Source organism: Enhydra lutris, unplaced genomic scaffold, assembly GCF_002288905.1.
Source record: "Enhydra lutris kenyoni isolate GAN:26980312 unplaced genomic scaffold, ASM228890v2 scaffoldscaffold8, whole genome shotgun sequence".
Taxonomy (NCBI): domain Eukaryota; kingdom Metazoa; phylum Chordata; class Mammalia; order Carnivora; family Mustelidae; genus Enhydra; species Enhydra lutris.
In genome coordinates, this window is record NW_019154092.1 from 1,461,612 (window position 1) to 1,483,039 (window position 21,428).

The 21,428-nt window shown below is 55.4% G+C and overlaps 2 protein-coding genes across 4 annotated transcripts in view; both read right to left on the bottom strand.

Moving 5' to 3' along the window:
* The window catches only part of LOC111142756 (SWI/SNF related, matrix associated, actin dependent regulator of chromatin, subfamily b, member 1), a 37,088-nt gene extending 29,030 nt beyond the window's left edge, over nt 1-8,058 (bottom strand). Inside the window, exons 1-3 of one of the 2 annotated variants that reach the window (XM_022496051.1) lie at nt 7,781-8,058; nt 3,787-3,898; nt 1,954-2,083 (exon numbers count right to left, since the gene is read on the bottom strand). In XM_022496051.1, the coding sequence (XP_022351759.1) occupies nt 1,954-2,083; nt 3,787-3,898; nt 7,781-7,873 (335 nt within the window). In that variant the 5' untranslated portion in view covers nt 7,874-8,058. Of the gene's footprint in view, nt 1-1,953; nt 2,084-3,759; nt 3,899-7,780 lie in introns of both variants that reach the window. The other variant, XM_022496050.1, reaches the window with a different exon arrangement.
* Nucleotides 8,059-9,189: 1,131 nt separating this feature from the next.
* LOC111142751 (matrix metallopeptidase 11) lies at nt 9,190-19,559 on the bottom strand. Of its 2 annotated transcripts, XM_022496045.1 has the most exons (9): nt 19,429-19,558; nt 17,909-17,912; nt 14,149-14,378; nt 13,071-13,214; nt 12,858-12,991; nt 12,477-12,718; nt 12,181-12,397; nt 11,263-11,520; nt 9,190-10,028 (listed from the first exon to the last, which is right to left on the bottom strand). In XM_022496045.1, the coding sequence occupies exons 1-9, from the start codon at nt 19,554-19,556 to the stop codon at nt 9,895-9,897; spliced, it is 1,491 nt and encodes a 496-aa protein (XP_022351753.1). In that variant the 5' UTR covers nt 19,557-19,558; the 3' UTR covers nt 9,190-9,894. The 2 variants fall into 2 exon arrangements, with proteins under 2 accessions (XP_022351753.1, XP_022351754.1); XM_022496046.1 differs by lacking the exon at nt 17,909-17,912 and having other exon boundaries at nt 19,446-19,559.
* Nucleotides 19,560-21,428: the final 1,869 nt, after the last annotated feature.

Here is a 21,428-nt window from a genome sequence, read left to right on the forward strand (position 1 = left end):
TCTGCAGAGCACACATGCAACACTGGCCAAGTGGGATGTGTGTCACCTTTAGGTGGGGGTGGGGGTGAGGGGGGGAGGATTAGAAAAACGACCCAATGGTAAAGTTGAAAGAAAATCTGGAAAGAAAGGATTTTTCCATAACCGCATCACTCCAAACAATAACCCTTCCCACCCCCTTTCAGTGCCCCCGGGGGTTTTGTGCATCTAAATGCATGTGTTCTTGAGAACTGAGAGGGTAACAGAGGTATTCTGCACAGTTCATGCACACGAAGCCATGTTTCTGGTTGCCGCAGGGTCTATTTAATTATGACCTAAACAGTGACCAATATCCCAGTCTATCTGGTTTGAGGATAGTCTGCCCTGGTCTATGTCCTAGGATGTCACATCCTAGCCTACTCAGCTGGCCACACCTTTTCTCGCTCGGCCTCTCCCTAAGGCTGGACACCCAAGGGGCTCCATATCGTCCGTTACTACTCCTGATGCTACCAAGTGCCTCTGGTGCATATTATGGTTTACTGCTGGTGGTGGCGGTCTTTTAAATTATTTGTCTGGGACACACTCCTAGCGGTGACATTAATGGGCCAGAGAATGAAAACAGGTCTGGTGTCATCACCATGGCCTTGTACAAAGCCTCTGTAGGGTGCCTGAGTGTGCGAGCTCTAGCCTACCTTCCCTGGTTCTTTATGTCACTAGTCGTTTATTTGTTTTACTCTGAATTCTGAACACTACACAGGGACAAACATCGTCTCCTCTATTTGTTTACTCTTTGTGTTTCTGGGTGGGGGGGGAGGCCACTCTTTACCTATTTAGATACTAGAGTATCCAGGTTTCTCTTATAAACCTGAATGAATAAACACCAAATAAAATTACCTAGGGGGGCACCTGGGTGGCTCAGTGGGTTAAGCCTCTGCCTTCGGTTCAGGTCATGATCCCAGGGACCCGGGGTCAAGTCCCGTATTAGGCTCTCTGCTCGGTGGGGAGCCTGCTTCGCCTTCTGTCTCTGCCTGCCTCTCTGCCTACCTATAATCTCTGTCAAATAAATAAATTTAAAAAAAAAAAAAAACCCCACCTGTGAAAATGAAAAACAAGATAAAAAATTAAAGAGTAAATCTGAACGAACAGACTCTATAATGTAACCACCGTCCAATTACTTACCTCATCCTTACTGTAAATACTCTCAAAGGTTCTGAACTCATACATTAAAATCTATCGTTCATGGGCGCCTGGGTGGCTCCATCAGTTAAGCATCCAGCAGTTGATTTCCGCTCAGGTCATGATCGCAGGGTCATGGGCTCGAGCCCCCCAGCACTCAGCGCAGAGTCTGCTTGAGATTCTCTCCCTCCCTCTCCCTTCCAACCCCAAGGCTTGTTCGTGTGCGCACTCTGTCTCTCTAAAAGAATAAATAAATCTTAAAATCTATTGTTCGTTTCTTTTGTGAATTTATCTGGGCCACTCATTTTTCGAACAGATTAGTCCCACTTTCAAAGCATTCCTAACAGCTTTCCAGAAGCCAAGACTTGGCCTATGTTTCTCAGAAATTCCACAGACACAGAAGAAACTTGGAAACCTGGCTAAGACAATTTGTTAGCACAGTGGGTAAAGTGTTGCAAAGTATTTTGGTTCAGCAGTGCTTGGGTGGAGCAATGAGTGCAGCTTCTGACTCTTGGTTTCAGCTCAGGTTGTGATCTCAGGTTCTGAGATCGAGCCCTGCCTCTGGCTCCAGGCGCAGCAGGGAGTCTGCTTAAAAAAGACTCTCTCTCCTCCTCCCTCTGCCCGACCCCACACCCTGGATGTGCAAGTGCACACTTGTGCCTTCACTCTTTCTCCCACTCTCAAATAAATACATCTTTGAAAAGTATTTCAGTTCAGCTGAATCATAGTCAGTTCTGGAGTAGGAGAAAAATACCTGTGGGTGTCGTCCCGAGAGCATGCCCTGGCCGGGGGGTGCACTACCTGAGGTAGGTGGGGGGCTCCGTGCTGATGGACACCGCCTTGTACTTCTCGTCATTGCCGTCGAGAATCTCTTCCACCTCTGAGGCTTTTAACAGCGTCACGCTGGTGGCCAGGGTCGTGTAGCCGTGATCTGTAAGCAGAGACGCCGCTGCGGTCACCCTGCTGGCGGGATAGCAGGGAGCAGCAGCCAATCGATGCGGCACATCAAGGTCCTCACATGCACGAGGAGGGACAAGCAGGTGTCACCCTTACTACTGCTAAATGTTGGCCTCTTCCAAAAGGGCGATCTGGATGGAGTGCTTTGGGGTCCTACTGAGTCAACACTACAGAGGACTGACTCGCACTGATTTGTGCCAGGAGCACCGGTACAGAGGAAGCGCACGGGACAGCAGCAGCTACAGCGTAGCACAGCCAACCAGTTCTCTCCGGGGCGGGGGGTGGGGAAGGGAGGCTCCAGAGTAATACCACCAGTGGGAAGAGGTCTGACACCACGGCAATCCACGACACGAAGCAAAGTGGAGAGATGGAATGAAAGATGAAAAATACTTTTCTTTTAAGACAAGAGCCCAGAGAGTTAGAAAGAGCTGCTTCACACCAAACATGAATGTCTGGCCCCGCGCCAGTCAGCGCATGCCATCTGGGAAGCAGGACAGAAGCTAGGCAACTCAACCCAGAGCTCTTCGGGGAACCTCGGTCAAGAGATGCTAGCTGTCTGCGCATCCCAACTGGCTTCTCCTGGAGAAACAAATCGGTTATGGGGAAGGAGTCTCCGAAGCAAAAGGCAGAAGAGTCACTAAGACTTTTCACTTGAGACTTGCCAGGGTGAACGCAAAGCTAGGAACTCACTGCGTTAGTGACTGGTGCTCCACTGGGGGGCAGGGGGCAGATGGGAGGACAAAAAGGAGACTTTTTTAAAGCGAGTGAGTGGCAATGTTACAGCAGCAGATAAAAAAAAGCAGCTCCGGCTCCTGCATTAAAAGAACCACTACTTTGCCCACAGTGGACAAGACCACAGCAGCACCTACAGACACAGGGCAGACGGACAAGCACGCACGTGCACGGACACACGCACACACACGCACGCACGCATGCACACACGCACACATGCACGGCTTTAGGCAGAGTCTTAACCCAGGCCCGGGGCAGCTCTGTGTAAGGCGTCACTGCCAAGTTCACATGTTGCGCCGCATCCAAACCAGAAGGTACAGTGAGAGGCTCCCGCCAGAGCCCTCTGAGCATCTGCAGAGCATCTTCTGGCCCCGTGCAGAGCTGCCACTGCCAAAGCCCACCCGTGTCTTGAGTGTCAGGCAGCTCAGCCAGCAGGTCCCAGGCACACCTCAGGCACACCAAGCAGGGACATGCACGAGAGCACTAGCACGCCGGCTGCCAGGATGAGGTGCTACGGGATGGATGTGCTCTGGGAAGCAAAGCGGTGAAAGCCCCAGAGGGGAGTGGGAGCTGGGGCCACCACCCGCCGCTCGGGCTGCATGGAGGGTGACGATGGCGACACGCCCACGGCAGATGGCAGAGCATCACAGCATTCCTAAAACGTTTTGAGACCAACATGTCTTCACAGCACCCACTCGAGTCCCGGCCCTGCGCCCTCACGCCCCCACAGGCCCTGCTAAAAATACCTGACAGGGGGACCGCTGGCTGTCCCGCCTGAGCTGTGTGGTGAGCCCCAGGGCGACCCTGCCCCGCTAAGGTCAGGGCTGCAGTGAAGACACTCTGGAGTGAAAACGTTTTATCTTCATGACATAAGCGAGTGGTTTTGAAACAGGTTTACAAACCCTCGTGAAGACGCACCCTTAGTGTTAGGTTTTGTTTTTTTACCATGTGACGATGCAACTATTTTCTTCCTCTCTTCCACAGTGGCTAGTCGCCTCCAGAGTGAGGGGTATCTCTTGTACAGAGAACCTCGGAACATACGGAGGTAGTTTCCCACCTATGAGTAAAGCAAGAAGGCTCATTATGAGGGTCACACTTCAATGCAGAAAGAGAGGGTCGTGGTGCAGAGGCTCTGTCCAGCTGAGTGACAAATTGAACATGAGTTACCCTCTGGGCCCCGGGCTTCATGCAGCCTTAAAAACACATTCTGCTGACATGGAGGGTTCAACAGCAGTGCACATCTGGCCCCCATCTGCCCCTCGTGGCAGGGGTCACAACATCCGCCTCCTGAAGACAGGACCACGTTCTGAAAGGCCTAACAGGACGCTTCTGATGCAGGCTCCCAGAGCTCACTGAGGAGCTCGCGGGGATTTTGATTTTAGACTGAGGATCCTGGGCCCTTTCCAGAAATGTAAGGCCTCTTTGACTTTCTTTTATCCTAAGAACAAGACTTTGATATTTTTACAATCTAATAAACACCAAAAAGGTCTTTTAATTTTAGACAGATGCAGGATAATTTCCCCCACAGCCCCTGTTGCTTTGTTTAGTAACAAAACTCAAACCAGGGACACCAAAGGAATTTTCCAAGGAGTTTAAAAAGCACTTACTGGCAATCACCAGATTGCTATATAAATCATTACTACCCCAAACAACTGCTTCAGCTTGTCTGTCCCAGATAGTCAAAGTATGACTTCCTTAATGAAATGAAATCTAGTCTCCAAGTTTTCATCAAGAAACTGAATTATTTCACTGACAGTGCAAAAATGACTGCTTGGGTCCCCTAGCAGGGGACAGTCAGTAGACCGAGTGCCATGTATGGCTCCACCAGTGGTGGGAAGCCCAGCCCTTTCCTGGGTCTCCTCATTCATCTGTCAAACAGGTAGCAACTCTGAACTTTGCCCCACGGAGCGCCATTTCTATTATTTTTTTTCCATTTACCTACCCACACGATATATTTGTTAAATTAAAATGGGTTTCTCCCATTTTCATGAATCAAAGATTGTTACGATTGACAACCAGGGCTGCCGAACAGCCTTTTAAAGGAGTGGCCACAGGCAGTCAGTCGCTCATGCTTCATACAGAAGGCACAGACCCCTCTCTGCATTATTTGGCTGAGTATCATTACTAATCAGGGGCAAACAGATAGTTTCCACTAGGTTTTTGGAAAGAAATTGACAACAATGACCTCTACTATTACTCTGCGGGTCCTGTAGGGCTCCAGAACACTTACATTCCCCCCAAGACCCCTTTGGAACTTGGGAGACTAGGGTTTGCCTTCTTGGCTTTCCCCTACACCAGCCTTCACCCTCTCTGGAAGGTGAAACATAAAATGAAGGTTGGGGCGCACAGGTGGCACAGTCAGTTAAGCGCCTGACTTCTGGTTCTGGCTCAGATCAGGATCTCAGAATTGTGAGATGGAGCCCTGAGTCAGGCTCTGTGCTGAGCAGGGAGTCTGCTTGAGATTCTCTCTTCCTCTCCCTCTGCCCCTCCCACTCTGTTCGTGCTCTCTTTCTCTCTCAAATAAGTAAATAAGTCTTAAAATAAATAAATAAATAAATAAGGACCGCCTGGGTGGCTCAGTCAGTTAAGCGTCTGACTTCAGCTAGGGTCATGATCCCTTGATCCCTGGCATCAAGCCCCGCATGGGGCTCCCTGCTCAGTGGGAAGCCTGCTTCTCCCTCTCCCGCTCCCCCTGCTTGTGTTTCTTCTCTCGCCGTGTCTCCCTCTGCCGAATAAATAAATAAATAAATAATCTTAAATAAAATAAGAAGGTGTGAACCTGAGGACTTCTTAGGGTCCCGTCAGCTCTGTTACTCTGGCTTGGCGAACACAGCTGCCTGAAGATGGCAGGAAAACAGTGACACATAGGCTTGCTGCAACTACAGTTGCCTCCCAGGCAACCCTAGCGGTGTTGCTATGGCCAACGCAACCCTTCCAAGGGTAAAGGGCTCAGAGCCCATCTACCCAACGTTGTCACAGGAGCTACTGGTTATCAATAGTCAGCCTCCTGATCTTGAATCCTTCCCAGACCTCCAGAGGTCTGACAACTGTTCAGCTTGGTCCAAGAAAGCAGACGACTCTCCCCTCTCCCATCTAGGTTTCTACAGACTGGGTCTCAAGACAATTCTCACTCAATAGGGCTGCAAGAGAAGACTACAATTAGCCTTCGAGACACCAAGAGGTGTTATGGGGAAGATCTTAGAGGCCATTGAGTCTAAGCATCTCTCACACACATGAGAAAAGTGAGGAGGCAGAGCAGAGCTGAAGCCAGACCTCCGCCTTCCCATCTCTCAATATACTCCACCTAATAAATGAAAGCTTGCTTTTCAAAAGTAGCATCCACCCAGAGTCAAGGCCAAACTGAGTACTTTTCCTGCCCATTAGATCAGGTAAGGGCTTCTTTAAACAATGTATCCAGTACCATAGAGAAACTCCTTAAATGCCCTGTATCCTGCATTTGGGCACTTCCTACAGGTCACTGATGACCATTCTGAGCTGTGGCACACGGACAGGCATGGAATTCGCTTCCCCGCTATGTCTGAAGAGCAGCACTGATGTGATAACGTGAAAAGTTGATGGATAAATCCTGCCCTTTTTGTTTTATAAAAGTTGGTGAAAAATGGACACTAAAGTCCTGATGCTACTGACGACACTGGTCTCCTAACCTGATACGACTAAAACAAGCCAGGAATCACAGGGTGTCCTCAAAGCCTCAGTGTGACTATCATGAGGCTCCATTCATTCATGCTACGTTCAATCATAAAGACTTAAATCCCCCATTATTTTAAAAAACGGGAAGGAAATGCTGGCATATGATACTGAACACTGCCACAAGGAGCAACAACCCCGGGCATCTTGTAACTGTTTTAGTTCTCCAGGACTGGCTCTTATCTCATTACCCAAAAAAGACTCTATGGCTTGGTATTTGCACATCTAAACTGCATATCCCCAATTACACACTAGCTGGGGATTACTTTTGGATCAAAAAGGGCTAGTCTGGGGGCACCTGGGTGGCTCAGAGGGTTAAAGCCTCTGCCTTCGGCTCGGGTCATGATCCCAGGGTCCTGGGATCGAGCCCCACATCGGGCTCTTTCCTTGGTGGGGAGCCTGCTTCCTCCTCTCTCTCTCTCTGCCTGCCTCTCTGCCTACTTGTGATCTCTCTCTGTCCAATAAATAAATAAAATCTTTAAAAAAAAAAAAAAGGGCTAGTCTGAGGCAATCTAGAAAAAAGCTTAGTTTTTAGTACAAACTCCCACAGAAAGACCAATTGTAGGGTTTTCCTAAAGTCAGCTGTCCAGCTGTTTCAACAAAATGCTGTCACTAACGGTTAAGAACTGAAAATATTTAGAAACTCTCCCTGAAAATTCAAAGTAAGTTCAGGATAGTCCAAGTGTCAATTTCTTCGGAACTGTTGATTGATCTAGCTCAGGGACTGGGGCCTCATCCACGCAAAAGCAAGCATCCTCCTCCCTATTTTCTCACTGGTGAATAAAAGTAACCAACACAATGAGGCATGAGACATCAGTAAGCCCCGTTTCCAACCTGCAATTTCGGGATCCCAGATGTAGCAAAGGAGGAGGGATGCATGTGAAGCTTTCAAAATCACTCCCCCAGGCGCCCCAGGGGCTAACCGAAACATCCTGTTTCTCGGCGGCTGCCTGGAATTGTACCAACTCAGGGCGGAACCAGTGGCTCCTCGTGGTGCCCTAAGCCCTGGCCGCGGTGCGCGCCCCCCACCACAGCTAACAGAGTAAGCAAACCCCGAACGAGGAGGTGCGCGGGGCGGAGTCAAACAGGCCCCGCCCCGCTCCTTCCTACGCACCCCCCCCGCGCGCGCCCGCCCACCGCGATGAATGGAGATGCGCGTTCCCGGCGCGCAGACCCGCCCCGAGGCTCCCTCTGGGCCGGAGCCGGAGGACGAGGACGCGCCGCGGGCTACCTCAGAGCCGATCATGTAGAACTCGCCATCGTCCTCCAGCTGGAACTTGACAGGCTTCTGCCCGAAGGTCTTGCTCAGCGCCATCATCATCATTGCGGCGGCGGAGGCGGGCGGCCAGGGCCGGGCTGCGATGGATCGGGAGGACTGAGGAGGAGCCGGGGCGTGCCGAGCTGAGGAGAACCGAGGCCGGGAAGCGACAAGCGGGCGGATCCGCTCCTCGTGCCACCGCCGGGGTCCTCAGCCGCCGCCGCAGACGACGACCAGGCCGCCCTCAGTGCGCATGCGCGGGGCGTTGACGCTGACGCGCGCGCCGCCGCCGCCGCCCAAACAAAAGGCCGGGGCGCGCCCCCTCGGGCCCTTTAAAGGAACCATGACCCGTTTTTCCTCCAGGCTGCTTTCCGAGTAGAGGTACCCAGCAGAACTTCTCAAGGACAGAAATAGCAGCCGAGGCCCTGACTCAAGCGGTGGTTTTCCCAGCCTCACTGCTGGGAGTAGGACTCAGTTCAGTGGAGGAGGAGTGAAATGGAGCCTGAGGCCAGTAGGAGGCCAGAGCTATCTGTGCCTCAGTTTCCCCACCCAGAAAAACCCAGTGTAGTTGAGTAGATAAGAGGATCCTAGGAACAGATACCCTATTTCCGGGCCCACAGCTGTTCCTGCGGCTGTGGAGATGGGTGGAATGACAACACTGGGTGGGGGAGTGGCATGGGCAAAGTTTCCCCAGGCTTGGCAGCATTCCAAGGCCCAGGTGGTATTTGGTTTGGCTGGCAAACTTCTCCATTCCTTCCTTAACTCTGCACTTTGTGACTACAACAGGCGCAGCTGTGGGGTGGTGAGCGAAACTCGATAGCCCTGGCCTGCAGAGCTTACAGCTGGGAGTGGAGCTAACACTGTTGAAAGCATCAAAGCATCCATGTGTCTGGCTGCACAATGCCATAGGTCAAGAACAGCCCACCACTGACAATTTCACATGGTTCGGTCTAATACAATTGCAGCTGTGATAGGTGAGGCTGGCTGGCCGGGCAAGGTGACCCTTCAGAGTTGGGTGGGATCAGCTGTGCTAACCATTGAGTTTTGTTCTCAAAGACAGCAGTGCGAAACATAGTATTAGAGGAGCGGGGCTAGGGTGGGACAGGATCAGATAAAGTGACCACTTGGTGGAGGATGCCCCAAGGGGCCAGTGGGGAAGCCTGGAATCAATTGCAAAGCCACTCCAGGTGTCCAGCCAGACAAAATGAAGGAATAGAGCAAGAGGAGCCCTAGGCATTGCCTTGGTGCCCAAGGGCAGAAGCTCGGGTGGGTGCATGGATGGAGTAGGCTGTGACCCTGGCTCCTAAGACAGGAGGCTCCCACCTCCCCAGCTCTTTTCCCCTCCTGGCCTCATAGTTACAGAAAGAACTCAGGCAGGCAAGTAGAAAATAACCATATTTAATGACAGTACTCAGTAGAAAAAAAAAGGCTTTGTACACACTGTACACACATTTACATGATTTCAGAGGGTCCCAGTGCTGGAATGAGGGCTGGAAAGGATCTAGCCCAAGCCAGGATTGAGGTATGTTGGGGCTTCCAGGGCCCAGGGTCTCCAGCAGGAAACCCCCCCCCCCCGCCCCAAGCTGACTCTGGACCTTTTGGCCTGGATCCTGGGGAACACATCACTAGGATCATCAGCTAGAAGGCAGCCAGTTCCAAACACCTACCCAGAGCTGACCTCTCAGGAAAAGGCAGAAGGCTCACCCACCACATGACAGCACCCCACAGGGACCTCACAGCAGGGACAGAATGAGGGCTTCAGCTCCCCAGCCCTGCTGAGGTGCTAACCTGAGGGACAGGAATGGAGACTGAGGGCAGCAGGGTTTGAATGTGACCTGCACAGGTTGGGTGGGGCTGGCCCAAGACCACTGTGACCCTCAAGTAACACCAGAGTCTCCTTGCCCATCTGAGACAGTTGCTGGCAGGTGCCCATGACCTGCATGGCCCTACCTGCACCCCCAACCCCCCTGAGGAAACACGGGTTCCATCCTGTGCCTGTACCCACAGCCACAAAGATGGCCACTGGTCTCTACCCCAGACCAGTGGTCTGGAAGGGGTCAGGAGCCCTGAGAGCATCGAAGTCGATGTTAGCGGAAAGTGTTGGCAGGCTCGGTACAGCCGAAGAAGTCAGGGCCCACGAGGCGGGGGAAGCCCTCCAAGGCCTTCACCTTCACAGGGTCGAACTTCCAATAGAGGCGACCGCGCAGAAAGTAGGCATAGCCTGAGGAGAGAGGAGGGTCAGGCTGGCATGGGTAGACACTGGCCCTGCACCTGCCAGTCAGAATGTGTCCAGGTCCAGGCAAAGGGGGAGGTCAGATTGCCAGGGCTTGACCACTGTTGCACTCCTTGAAACCTGCAGGTCCCAGCATGGCCATTCCAGAACCTTCCATCCTTCAGAATCCTACCTTTCCCCAGGTCTGAGCTGGACTATTGTCCAGCTTCACAGATGCCTGGAGTCTCAGAAACTCAAACCCTACCTCTCAGGAAAGCAAGTCTCCCTCCCTTCCCCAGACACCACCGACCCCTTCCCTGCCATGTCAGTCTATTCCTATACCTGCCAGTGACTATAGGCAGATGTCCTGAGGCAAGGTGTACCATATGGGTGACCCAGAGCCCCAGAGCCACCACAGGATAGCTCTGCCAGCAGGTCCCGAGGTAGGACAACACAGAAGCAAGCTTGAGAGTACAGGGGAGAAAGTAGTGGAATGAACATCAGTCCTGCTCTAGTCCTTTGAGATTGTGGGAAGCCAGCCCGGTGGTTCCATGCTAAGCGGCAGGGACTGCCTGGATGGGAGGCTTGGCTCCCCATGATCCACCTGAGAGGCCCAGTTAGGGACCTCTTCACCTGAACCTCTGTTTGCCCCTCTGAAAACTGGCTTTGTAGAAAGTGTTAGGTCAGGGTGCCTGGGTGGCTCAGTGGGTTAAAGCCTCTGCCTTCAGCTCAGGTCATGATCCCAGGGTCCTGGGATTGAACCCCGAATCGGGCTCTCTGCTCAGTGGGGAGCCTGCTTCCCTTCCTCTCTATCTGCCTGCCTCTCTGCCTACTTGTGATCTCTGTGTCAAATAAATAAATAAACTCTTAAGAAAGAAAGAAAGAAAGAAAGAAAGAAAGAAAGAAAGAAAGAAAGAAAGAAAGAAAGAAATGAAGGAAGGAAGTGTTAGGTCAGAGGGCTGGTCTGAGAACTGCAGGAGACACACCAGGAGTTTAGCACCGTGCCCAGAACATCATCAGTCCTCAGCTTGCAGCAGTTATTATTTTACGAATTACGACTCTGGCCCTCAGTTTCCCATCTGCAGCATGGGGGCAGAGCACTGCCCTGGCGCAAGGAGGAGGGTGGATGGGGAAAGCCCCGGACAGAGGACCTGCGATGAGGAGCGAATGCCCAGCCAACTGCTGTGGGGGAGGTGCGGCCCTGGCACCACTCATACCAGCCAGCCACTCCACCCCAACGCACCATCAGCATCCCGGAAGGCGGCGTCGATCTCTGGGGGCACCCCTCGCCAGTCAGTGGCCCGGCGGGGCACAGGGCTGTCTACCTGGCGGGTGCTGAGGTGGAAGCGCCAGTAGTCTCCACCTCCAAAGAAGTAGATCTTGTTCTTCTCAGGGCCCCAGGCCAAGGCGGCCTGGATGGGGGACCCCAGCAGGCCCAGCTCAGAGAGGGGTGCAGGGCCCAGGACTGGCTTCTCACCGTTGTACACCCAGTATTGAGCACCTGCCGGAGAGGGGAGGTTGCAATGGAGCTGCCCGCCGGCTATGCCCAGCCAGTGTGGACCACGTGGCCACCACCACCGCCACAGACCTTCCCCAGCCTCAGTTTCCTTGTCCATTGAACACTCAGGCCAGTAATCCCATTTGACACCCTTATCCCCAGAGGGAAGTTAGAGCCAGTGGGGATAAGCTGAGGTGCTGCATGCTCTGGAGGTACCACGTGGGGAAGGTCCTTCTAAACAGGAAGGAGACCTCCTGAGCTCCCACTCCTTCCCCTGGCATTTAGCTACCTGTGGCAAGCACTTCTGACCAGTCGCTGGGCCCCACCCTTGCCGCAGCAGGCTTGAGCCTCTGTGGCTGAAGTCCCTGCCACCTAGAATGTTCCAGGCTCCTGTCTTTCCCAGGTGAAAGTTACAGCACAGGGTCTGGGGTTGCCAGAACCAGATCAAATCCCTGCTCTGCCTTTTCTACACTGTGCCCTCAGGCGACACTGCCCCCCATCTACTCCCCAGGGACCTCATCTCTAGGGCAGGCATGCTAATCACCCATAACCACCCTCAGGGCACTCTGCCCTGTATGGCTGGCTGGCTGGCCAGCCCTCTCCTTGGCCATGATGCTCCTGGCTCCCAGAAGTCTCCTGAGCAGAAACCCCAGTCCCCCTCACCTTGGAAGAACCAGATGTGGCCCTGGGCATCTTCAAAGGCTGCATCCACGGGGCTGGGCAGTCCCTGCCAGTGGCGAGAAGCCAGCGCAGGGTAGCCAGGCTGCAGCCGGCCCCCACGCAGCCGCCACACGAAACCCGCCTTGAAGAAGAAGAGCTCGCCACGGATGGTAGAGACCGCATCAAAGGTGGCCTCGCAGGCATCCGGCGGGGCTTCCGGCTGGTGTGGGAGAGAAGGGCTGAGAAAGAGCCTGCATCGGAACCACGGAGGGCGAAGGGAGCTGGGAACAGGGCCTTACCTCCAGCGGGGCAATCTCGTTGGTGTCCACCCCGGCCTGGGGGCCCACGGCTGGGGGCCTGGAGGTAGGGGCTGGCCGTCGTCGCCCGTAGAGGTGCTGGATGCCCCTGCGGTCATCTGGACTGAGGCTCAGCGGGTAGCGGAAGGTGTAGAAAGGGGACATAAGTGCCTTAGCAGCCGTCGTGTGCTGCAGCCCCAACACATGGCCAAATTCATGGGCCGCCACCTGCAGGAGGTCTGTGCCTGGAAAAGGGAGATAGCCCAGCAATCCCCGAACTTCCTGCTGCAAGATACCCAGGCTCCAGAGCCCAGCTCAAGGACTTGTCCCCATTGGCTATGATCTTCACTTGCCCCAGCTGGAAAGCGGGTCCCTAGCCCATACCCTGGTTGTTCCCGATAGTCCAGGTCTCGTCATAGTCGAAGTGGACATCTCCTTCTCGGTGGGTCTTGGGGAAAAAGGCATGAGCCAGGATTCCCCCGGGCCCATCAAATGGCAGGTTGTCCCCATGCCAGTACCTGTGGGTGGGTGGGGCAGAGTCAGCTGCCGCTGATAGGTGGGGTGAGCTCCCCGTGGGTTCTCAGGCCACTGGTTCACCTGGTGAAGTCGATCGTGATGTCAGCGTGGCCCTCATGCACCTCGGTGAAGGTAAGTGGTGTCACCTCGCTCCACACCTGCAGGGCCTCTGCTACCGTCTGCCGCACCTGCTCCCGCACCAGCTGCCATGGGAACCGGAGGATCCTGGGGGGAGGAGGAGGGGCCTGGGCCTCGCTTGGGACAGCTCCCTGCTGGCTGATGGGCCAGGAGTTGCCCCTGGGTGCTCAGCGGGGAGGCATGCAGGGGGGACACAAGCCAAGTGTGCTCTGGGCCTCAGCTGCGGTCCCTCTTCCACAGGGCAACATCTTTGTAAGGGTTTGCATGTCCTTTGGTGCGCACAGGTGTCTGCATTTGGTGGAAAGAACGCAGAACCAGGAGGAGCCCCAGGACCCACTTTCTAGACCTGACTGTGCCACTTGCTGTGGGGGGGACCCCAGCCCCTGGCCCCCATCTTGGTTTCAGTTCCCCACCCAGGACATTTCTGAGCTTTGATCTGTGTGACACCGTCATCCTTCACGTGCCTTCTGTCCCAGGGCAACGCCCCACGTCACTTGCAGGAGAAGCCTCAGCTTCTGCATCACTGCCCAGGTTACCTGTCCTGCTCGCTCACCACGGTTCCCACCCGCATTGGACTCCAAGCTCTCATCATAGGTCTGAACAATGACATGGCTAATGCCTAGCTCCCCGAGAGGATAGGCCATGTCTCCTCCAACTACCGCAAAATCCCAGGGCCCGGCACTTTCTAGGTCCCCAGTAGAGGTTGCCTGGGTGATGGAAGGCCACACCCCTGCATGTCAAGGGAGCCACCAGCTGTAGCCTTTTCCAGTGTTGACAGAGCTACGGCCCCCTCCGCGGGCAGGCATGGCCATATAGAGTGCTGCCTGTGTGTGCATCTAAGTTGGGGTTCAGAGAGTCGGTCCACGGATGTCTCAGGGGTCAGTGGACACAAAGATCTGTTAACCGCAGAGATCTAGCTCCAGCATGTGTGTCAAGAAGCAGAAGAGGGTGGCTGTTCCCACACAGACGCGCAGGTTTGTGGAGACGTTTAGAATCTGCTTGCATGGCCACTGGCCCCTACCTGTAGGTGAGGTCCGTTTTTTCCCAGCGCCCGCCTGACAGCACGAACCGCTTTTGTCGGTTGCGGGCGCTCAACCCATCAGGCGGGTCAGGCACACCGCAGCGGGGGGGTCTGGGGCTGCTGGCAGGCCGGGGACTCTCCTGGGCAGTAGGGGCAGGTGCCAGGCTGCCAGGAGCTGCTTCATGCCAGGGCTGTGACCCCTTCCTCAGAGGGTGGCGGCGGTGTGCATCCTGGGCAGGAGATAGGACGGCAAGGCTTAATCAGGCCCTGTGTCCTCCCAGCCCATCAGCATACCCATGTGCAGCCCCAGCCCACTTTATGGATGGGCAAACTGAGGGCGAGGGGTACAAGTCATCGCACAGCAGGGTCCTTCGGCATGGACAGGTTCAGATTTGCTGAGATTTGTTCCAAGGCACCCTGCTGCCTTCCTGCCCTCTACGGGAGGGCCTGGGCTGCCTATCCAGCCCCTGGGCCAGTAAGGTCTACTGACTACTACAGTAAGGCGCCTGACTCTCCACACTTACCCAGGAATAGATCTTACAAAGCTTTCAAGGAAAGGCCAGGAAAGCTCTTCCTGCTCCACCAACTGGCCCCCACTTTTTCTCTTTCCTTTCTTCCAGCCTCCCTGCCAACCCCACCAACTCTGCCCTCTCCAGTTAGGTGAATGGGCTCTGACACCCACCACCACCACTCCCCAGTGTGGAAGAGGTGTAGCCCTGCAGTGCAGACTTGATGTGCTCACCTGAAAAATGGGGAGAATACCTCCCCAGTGGCAATCCATGTGTGGGCAAGGGGAAACAGACCATTACCAGTTGCCCAGCCCCCACCCAACCCTGCCCTGCTGGAGCCCTAGCACCACAGATGGGCGTTGAATTCTAACCTGGAGCTCCCACCCTCTGCAACCTCCAGGGTCGGTCGGGCGGGCATAGGGAGGAGGTCACAGTTCTCATGCCTTAAAAACAGCAGAAGCTCCTGGAGGTTGGGAGACCCTTCAAGGTCACCCAGCAAGGGCGCAGGTGGGGCCAGGTACAGACTCTGGTGTCCCAGGCAGGAGGCAAAGGGGAGGCTAGCACAGAGCCATGCTGTTTGTCAGGGACTAAGTGTTAGGGCTGACAGGTCTGGGCGGGAGGCTGGGGCCTCCCCACAGCCATATTTGGGGTGGGAGCCAGGCCACCCAGGCTCCACCCTCGCCCTTAGCCTCTGGCAGCTCTCCCAGGCTCTAGGTGTCCCAGGACTCTGATCATTGTCCCAGCACCCCCAGTCTCCCAATTCCAGAGCTACCAATAATTCAGCCTCCCAGAGCCACCCAGACTCAACCCCAAGAACACCCCATTAGGAAGGGGTCTTCTGACCCCAGAGGCCACAGCTACCTGGGGTATGAGAAGAAGCCTTTCTAATTTCAGACCAGCTTTCTAATTTCAGAGCTTGCTTCCTGAATGGTTGGTTAGTTCTCTGGTAGAGCCCAGCCTCACTGGCTTGTAGGTTTCCGTCACTACTGGACTTATTGCTAGGTAAGTACTTCTCATTTGCAGTCCACCTGTATCTAGACTTGGACCCCGCCAACAGTTCACAGACATGCTCTTATCCCTGGGTGGGATCTCTCACTAACTCCACTGTCCTCATCGCCCATTTCTCAGATGAGAAAACAGAGCCCAGAGCAGTTAAGCAATTTGCCCGGGGAATAGCTGGCAGGTGGTAGGCTCTCTGTGCTCATAACCCACTCCCTACCTGCTACCTGGCTGTATTCTTCAAGCTGGAGCCACCCTTCCCCTGGAGGAGGGATCTAGGCTGGCCTCACCTTGGTGACAGTAGAGAAGGAGTGGGAAAATTATTAAGCACCTGCTACTTCCCAGGGCCCCCATCAGCTCACTGAACTCCACCCCAACACCCCCAGTAAGATAGGGAAGATACACATGCGAGGTCTCACGCTGCAGATGTGGATCCCAGGTCTGTGTGCCTAGCCATTGGAGCCTGCCTCTTCTCTTCCCCATACTGCCCCCTTTGACTTTCTGGATAAACAGATTCCTTCCCCCAACCCTGGAACAGGCAAGACTGGGTTATTCCCTGGGAGCCTAGAGCCCAGAGCCCAGCCTACCAGGTCTCTTCACACCTCTGTTCAGAATTCTCTTATCTTCTCTGCCCTCCCGTGAGGCCTGGAGCAGCGGGCCATGGAGTGAGGGTGAGTAATGGACACACACACCATCCCTTCCTCTCTTGTCCTCATGAAGCTCTAGATCCATGCCCAGACCCCTGAAACATGGTACTCTCAGTCCAACAGAAAGAGCCACAGTCTGAGATAGGCCCAGTGACATAGCCCAGTCCTATGTCACGGTCACCCTGGAGGGAAGTCTCTTCCCTCTTTTAGCTGTGACTTCTCTGTCCATTGAGGATGGCACCATAGCAGAGGGCTTTAAATAACCTTCTTCTATACTGCCTACTGTAGCCTCTTCCCTGGCCCAGCTCCTTGGCCCTGTGGGCCTTCCCCTCCCACACTTAGATATCTGCTCTCCCCAGCTGTGCTACAGCTCCCAGCACTCGCCTGGGGGCCAGCTCCCCCAAAGTTCTCAGACCAAATCATAAACAGGAATTGCACCTAGCAGCAGGGAGCCTGCAGGCCCAGAGAAGAGGGACTGGTGCAGCATCTCCCCCAAAGCCAGAGGCTCAGGCTCATTGTCCATGTCACACTCACTGGTCTTGGAGTGAGTGAGCAGGAGGTGCTAGAATCAAGGTTTCCTTTCCAGTATTTGGGGTTTGGAACCCATCATTTAATGGCTCTTGGCTTCAGTTTCCCCATTACTGGAATGGGACACATGCTCCCTGACCTGCAGACCTCCCACACTTCATCTTTCTGAGTCTTTTCTGGCCCAGGGTCAGGCACCTTAACTGCAAGGCCTGGCACAAAGCCCCTTGCTGATCCCTAAGATTGGTGTGCTTCGTTCTTCTGAGGCTGCTGGGATTCAGTGAGGTGGGGTGGTAGGCACTGACCATGCCTGGCCTCATCTACACCCCTGGGAGGGTTGTAGAGTAGGCACCAGCACATTTCTCAGAGGAAGAAACAGAGCCCAGAGAGGTCAAGGACTTTGCTCAGGGTCACACAGCAAGTCAGAGAAGAGCTGGGCCTAGACCTGGGGCTCGTGCCCCCTCCCCTCACCTCTTCAACTGTTGGCCTATCTCCAAAACCCACATTCCTGAGAAATATTTCTTTTTCTGATGCCTTCCCTTCTCCTTTTCCTCAATCAGGAGCCTCTCCTGGGCTTGACGTGTGGTGGACACTGAGCTCACTCACCCCTGCCTTCCTCTTGGGGGCACCAAACCACAGCCTCAAACATACTTGAGGAACTTCTGAGGTGACTCCCTGTCCTGGCTGAGCTAGAGGGTTGGGGTCAGCACCTGGATCAACTTCTAATCTAGAAAATGGGAGGCACCCCGTAGAGGGGAGATAAAGGACCCCAAACCAAAAAACTGCTGGGTAAGACTGGGCTAGTTTTGCCCCTCTCTGACTGTCAGTTTGCTATTGGTCCAAGGGGTCTTGTTAATAACAGCTCTGCCTTCTACAGTCAGCAGGAGGCGACCGTGATAGGAGGGCATGTGGTCAGACTGTGGGAAAGAATGGGGAGCATCACCACACCATTCTAAGGTGAGGCTCAGAGAGGTCAAGCAGCCTACCCAAGTCGTACACCAGGCAACAAACAGGTCCCTCTACTGCCCGCCTCCCCCACTGGCTCCAGGAGGGAACATAGCATCAGAGCCACAGGGCTGCGGGGCTTTCATCAAGCCTAAAAGCTGCGAACTGAGATGGATAAATATTTACAGAGCTTTCCTGGCCCTGCCGACACGGCAGCCTGCGGATAAACATGGCGAAAGCGACCCCAAGTGCTCCCTGCATATCTGCGGAGTGATAGACAACAGCCCAGCTCAGACCCGGCCCTGACTGACCCTGCACGAGCGTCAAAGTGGCAGCCACAGGTGACAAGTGTGTGTCCAGCATGACTGGCTGTGCCCTCTCCTCCCATGACCTCATTTAATCCTAGGTGTCCGGCAGTGGGCACTGTTATCCACCCCATCTCAACCAAGATGGAGGGGTGGGGTCCAAAGACATAACAGGACTCACCTAGGGCACATGGTTCAAACCAGATCTCCAACTCCTGAACCCAGGGGCTACCCATTGGGATTCCAGACTCTGCCCCAAGCTCAAGGGGACTGGGAGGAGTTGGGGAAGACGCAGAGCCTCCGGACTGAGGGGCCCCACCCTCCCTAACCTACCCATCCTATCCTCTTTTGCTCCCAGCCAGGATGGGGCAAGGCTGGCCAGGGCAGAGCTGGTGTGAGTGGACAGAGGGGGCCTGGATGGTCAGATCTCCTGCCTCACCAGACCATCCCACGACTCCTGCCTGTCACACCTGCTAATGCTCCCATCCCAGCCTGAGCTGTCTGGATGCCCCAGCTGAGGTCCAAGGGGCCTGTGGGCCTGCAGTTGCCCTCACTCTGCCTGGCCACCCTTGTGAGTGGTCCTTTGAGGCTCCAGCTGGGCACAGGCTCTCACACAACATCCCGTGACTGCCCTTCCTCTGGTCACTCTGCTGCCCTCTCACCCAGACTATCTTATCTCTTCCCTTTCTTCTCTCTTCCCTTTCTCTCCCCATCCCCTTCCTTTCCGAGGGTTTCTGCTGCCCACTCTCGGCTCTTCTTTCTCTGTCACATGCTCGAACACACACACACACACCCTCCCTGGAGCTCTCACGCTCATTCTGTCCTGGTTTCACACCTCCCAAACTTGTAGGTGCCCAGGTGGTGCCACTTCTTCCGGGCTCAGACTCCATGTGCCACAGGGCAGTGCTGCCCTCCCAGCTCTTCCTTAATGCTCCAGCTCATTGCACGGTGTAGGTGTGCTCACCGAGGCCACACACCTGGAGGCTGACACCAGCCTGAGTCTTTGTCCCCGCAATGAATAGGAGGCCCTGTAACCACTCCCTCTGCTACCTGGCCCAGCACACAGCCCAGCATCTGCAGCTGCGGCCACCGAGGAGCAGGTCCCCACGCTGGGACCGGGCGTGCTAGTCTAGCGCAGAGTCTCGCCTCACCAGCCGGAGCGATCCCGGCACAGGCTCCACTTGCACACCTCCAGGGACGGAAAGCTCACTATCTTTCACGTTCACAGGAACCCAGAAAGCATTTCGGGTAATGGGCCTCTCCAGGCTACCCCGGACGCCCCCGTGGGTCCAGTTCGGCCCCTGGGCCCAGCCCGCGTGCCTGGCACCCCCTCGGAGAGGAGCGGCCGACCAGCGGCGGGCACTCACCAGGGGCCGCGGGGCCCGGGCCAGCAGCGGCGGCGGCGGGAGCAGCAACAGCAGCAGCGAGAGCAGGAGGGCGCGCAGGACCGCGCGGCGAAACCCGGCGGCCCGTGCCATCCGCCCCGGGGCTGCTGGGCCTGCTGGGCCGCGCCGGGCCACCGCCCCTTATAGCCTCTGCCCCGCCTCCGGCCCGCCCCGGCCCCGCCCCTCGTGCCTTTTGTTCTAAACTCTCCCCGCGGCGGCCGCCGCCAGGGTGGGGGAGGTGGACCGGGAGCGGCTGGCCCGGGTGGGGCGGGGGGCCGGAGACCCAGTCCTTCCCGGGGTCGGGCGGAGCCTGAGGTCTCTGAGGCCCAGTGCTGGGTGACCCAAGCTAGCTGGTGCAACTCCGGGCCTCAGTTTCCCTGCTGTGCTATGGGGAGTCTGACAGAAGTTGGGTTTTACTCCTTCTGGTCCCTACCCCCCACCTTTGGAAGGCTTTCCCTAGCTGGTCTCCCTGGTGGCCTGACCTCTGACCTATTTCTAGCCTATGACAGGTGGTTGTTCCCATAGGCAAGTTCTACCCCTTACAGCCTTAGCTGATCCATCTGGAAGATGCCACAACAGCCCTTCTGATACCAGGATGTGTCTCAAGGGAAAATGAGGCATAAGGAGGAGGGTGGCCAGCCCCCCAGCTTGGAACAGAACTACAATTTATAAATGGGAAAACTGAGGGCCCAAGAGGAAGGGACCAGATCAGGCTTTCTCAGACCAGCAGGCAAGAGAAGGGGTGGGGAGGGAGGGTGCTATCAGCAGGCTGAGATAGGTGGGGGGATGGTGTCTGAGTGGGGCACCAGCTGCCCAAGAGACTAACCTGTTCCACGGGGGCCCTAGGGGTCAGGCCCCTGAGATCTGAGAGAAAGGAGGTGAAAATCAAAGGAGAGGGTGGTGTCCATATTCTGGAAGGGACCCTCTGCTCTCATGACCTGGGGCCTCGTCACTTCACTAAGGCAATCTGCTCCATCATGGGCAACCATGTAGACCCCAGACCCAGGCAGTGGCTCCCATCCTGCCAGGCAGGGTCCTGAGAAGCTGCAAGGTGAGACTGTGGGCACCCAGTCTGGGCCAAGTAAGGGAAAGAGTCAAAGAGGGAGAGGGGGGCAATCAGATCCACTCAACCCCTCCCTCCTGGTCCCCGTCCCAGGAGTCCCCATAGCCTCTCCAGGAAGGTTCCACAGACACTCCTAAAGGGACAGAGAGGAAAGAGAAGACAGACCTCAAGTGTTAGCAATCTATTTCTTTAAAGTGACTCACTTTTGCTTGGGGTGATTTCATCCTCCCTACAATCCTGGTGCCACAAGTCCTGTACCCACCTCCCACCCCACGGCACATGGGACAGTGATAGGGGAGGGTAAAGAAATCAGAGCTCCTCTCAGTCCAAGGGTAATAATATGGTCACCGAGAAATCACTCAGAAAAAAAAAAAACCATAAACCTCAAGTTCCTGAAGGGCTGGGAAGCTTTCTAAATCCGCGCCTCCACCCTTCCCTTGGCCTGGAACCAAGGTGGTAAAATCCCGAGGTCACAGGATTCAAACGCCCCTGGGCACCTTTGGAATGGGCATGCTGCTTGTATGTCTCGTAAACGCTGTCAGTGTCCCGCGCTGCGTCCGTTTTGCGGGTTAGAGTGTCAGGCGGGGTGCTGGGCGAAACGGAGGGGGCGGTCATCCCGCCCGAGGAGGGTACTGCAAAAGGCTTCGCCGGGTTGCCAGGCACTTGAACCAGGGAGTCGAAGAGGGGCTCCGGGCGCCCCCTGGCGGGAGCTCTGGAAAAGAATCTCGCCGGGCCTTCCTTTGGGTATTTCTTCCCAGCTGGGTTCCCCTCTATCCCCGCCGCCCTCCTCCCCGGCGGGGGACCCTGAGGTCAAGTCGTAGTGGGTAAACCCTGTCCGTAGGAGGGGGACCAAAGCCTGGTCTGGCGCCTGGTGCCCCTCCCTTGCTGGTTCATCCGGTCGC

Coding starts and splice junctions, on each gene's coding strand:
- LOC111142751 (XM_022496045.1), bottom strand. CDS start 19,556: ATGGCACGGGCCGCCGGGTTTCGCCGCGCGGTCCTGCGCGCCCTCCTG. Junction 12,398..12,476: donor ACGAGATTGCCCCGCTGGAG/GTAAGGCCCTGT, acceptor CTCCCACACCAG/CCGGAAGCCCCGCCGGATGC. Junction 10,029..11,262: donor CGCCTTCCGGGATGCTGATG/GTGCGTTGGGGT, acceptor CTCTCTCCTCAG/GCTATGCCTACTTTCTGCGC.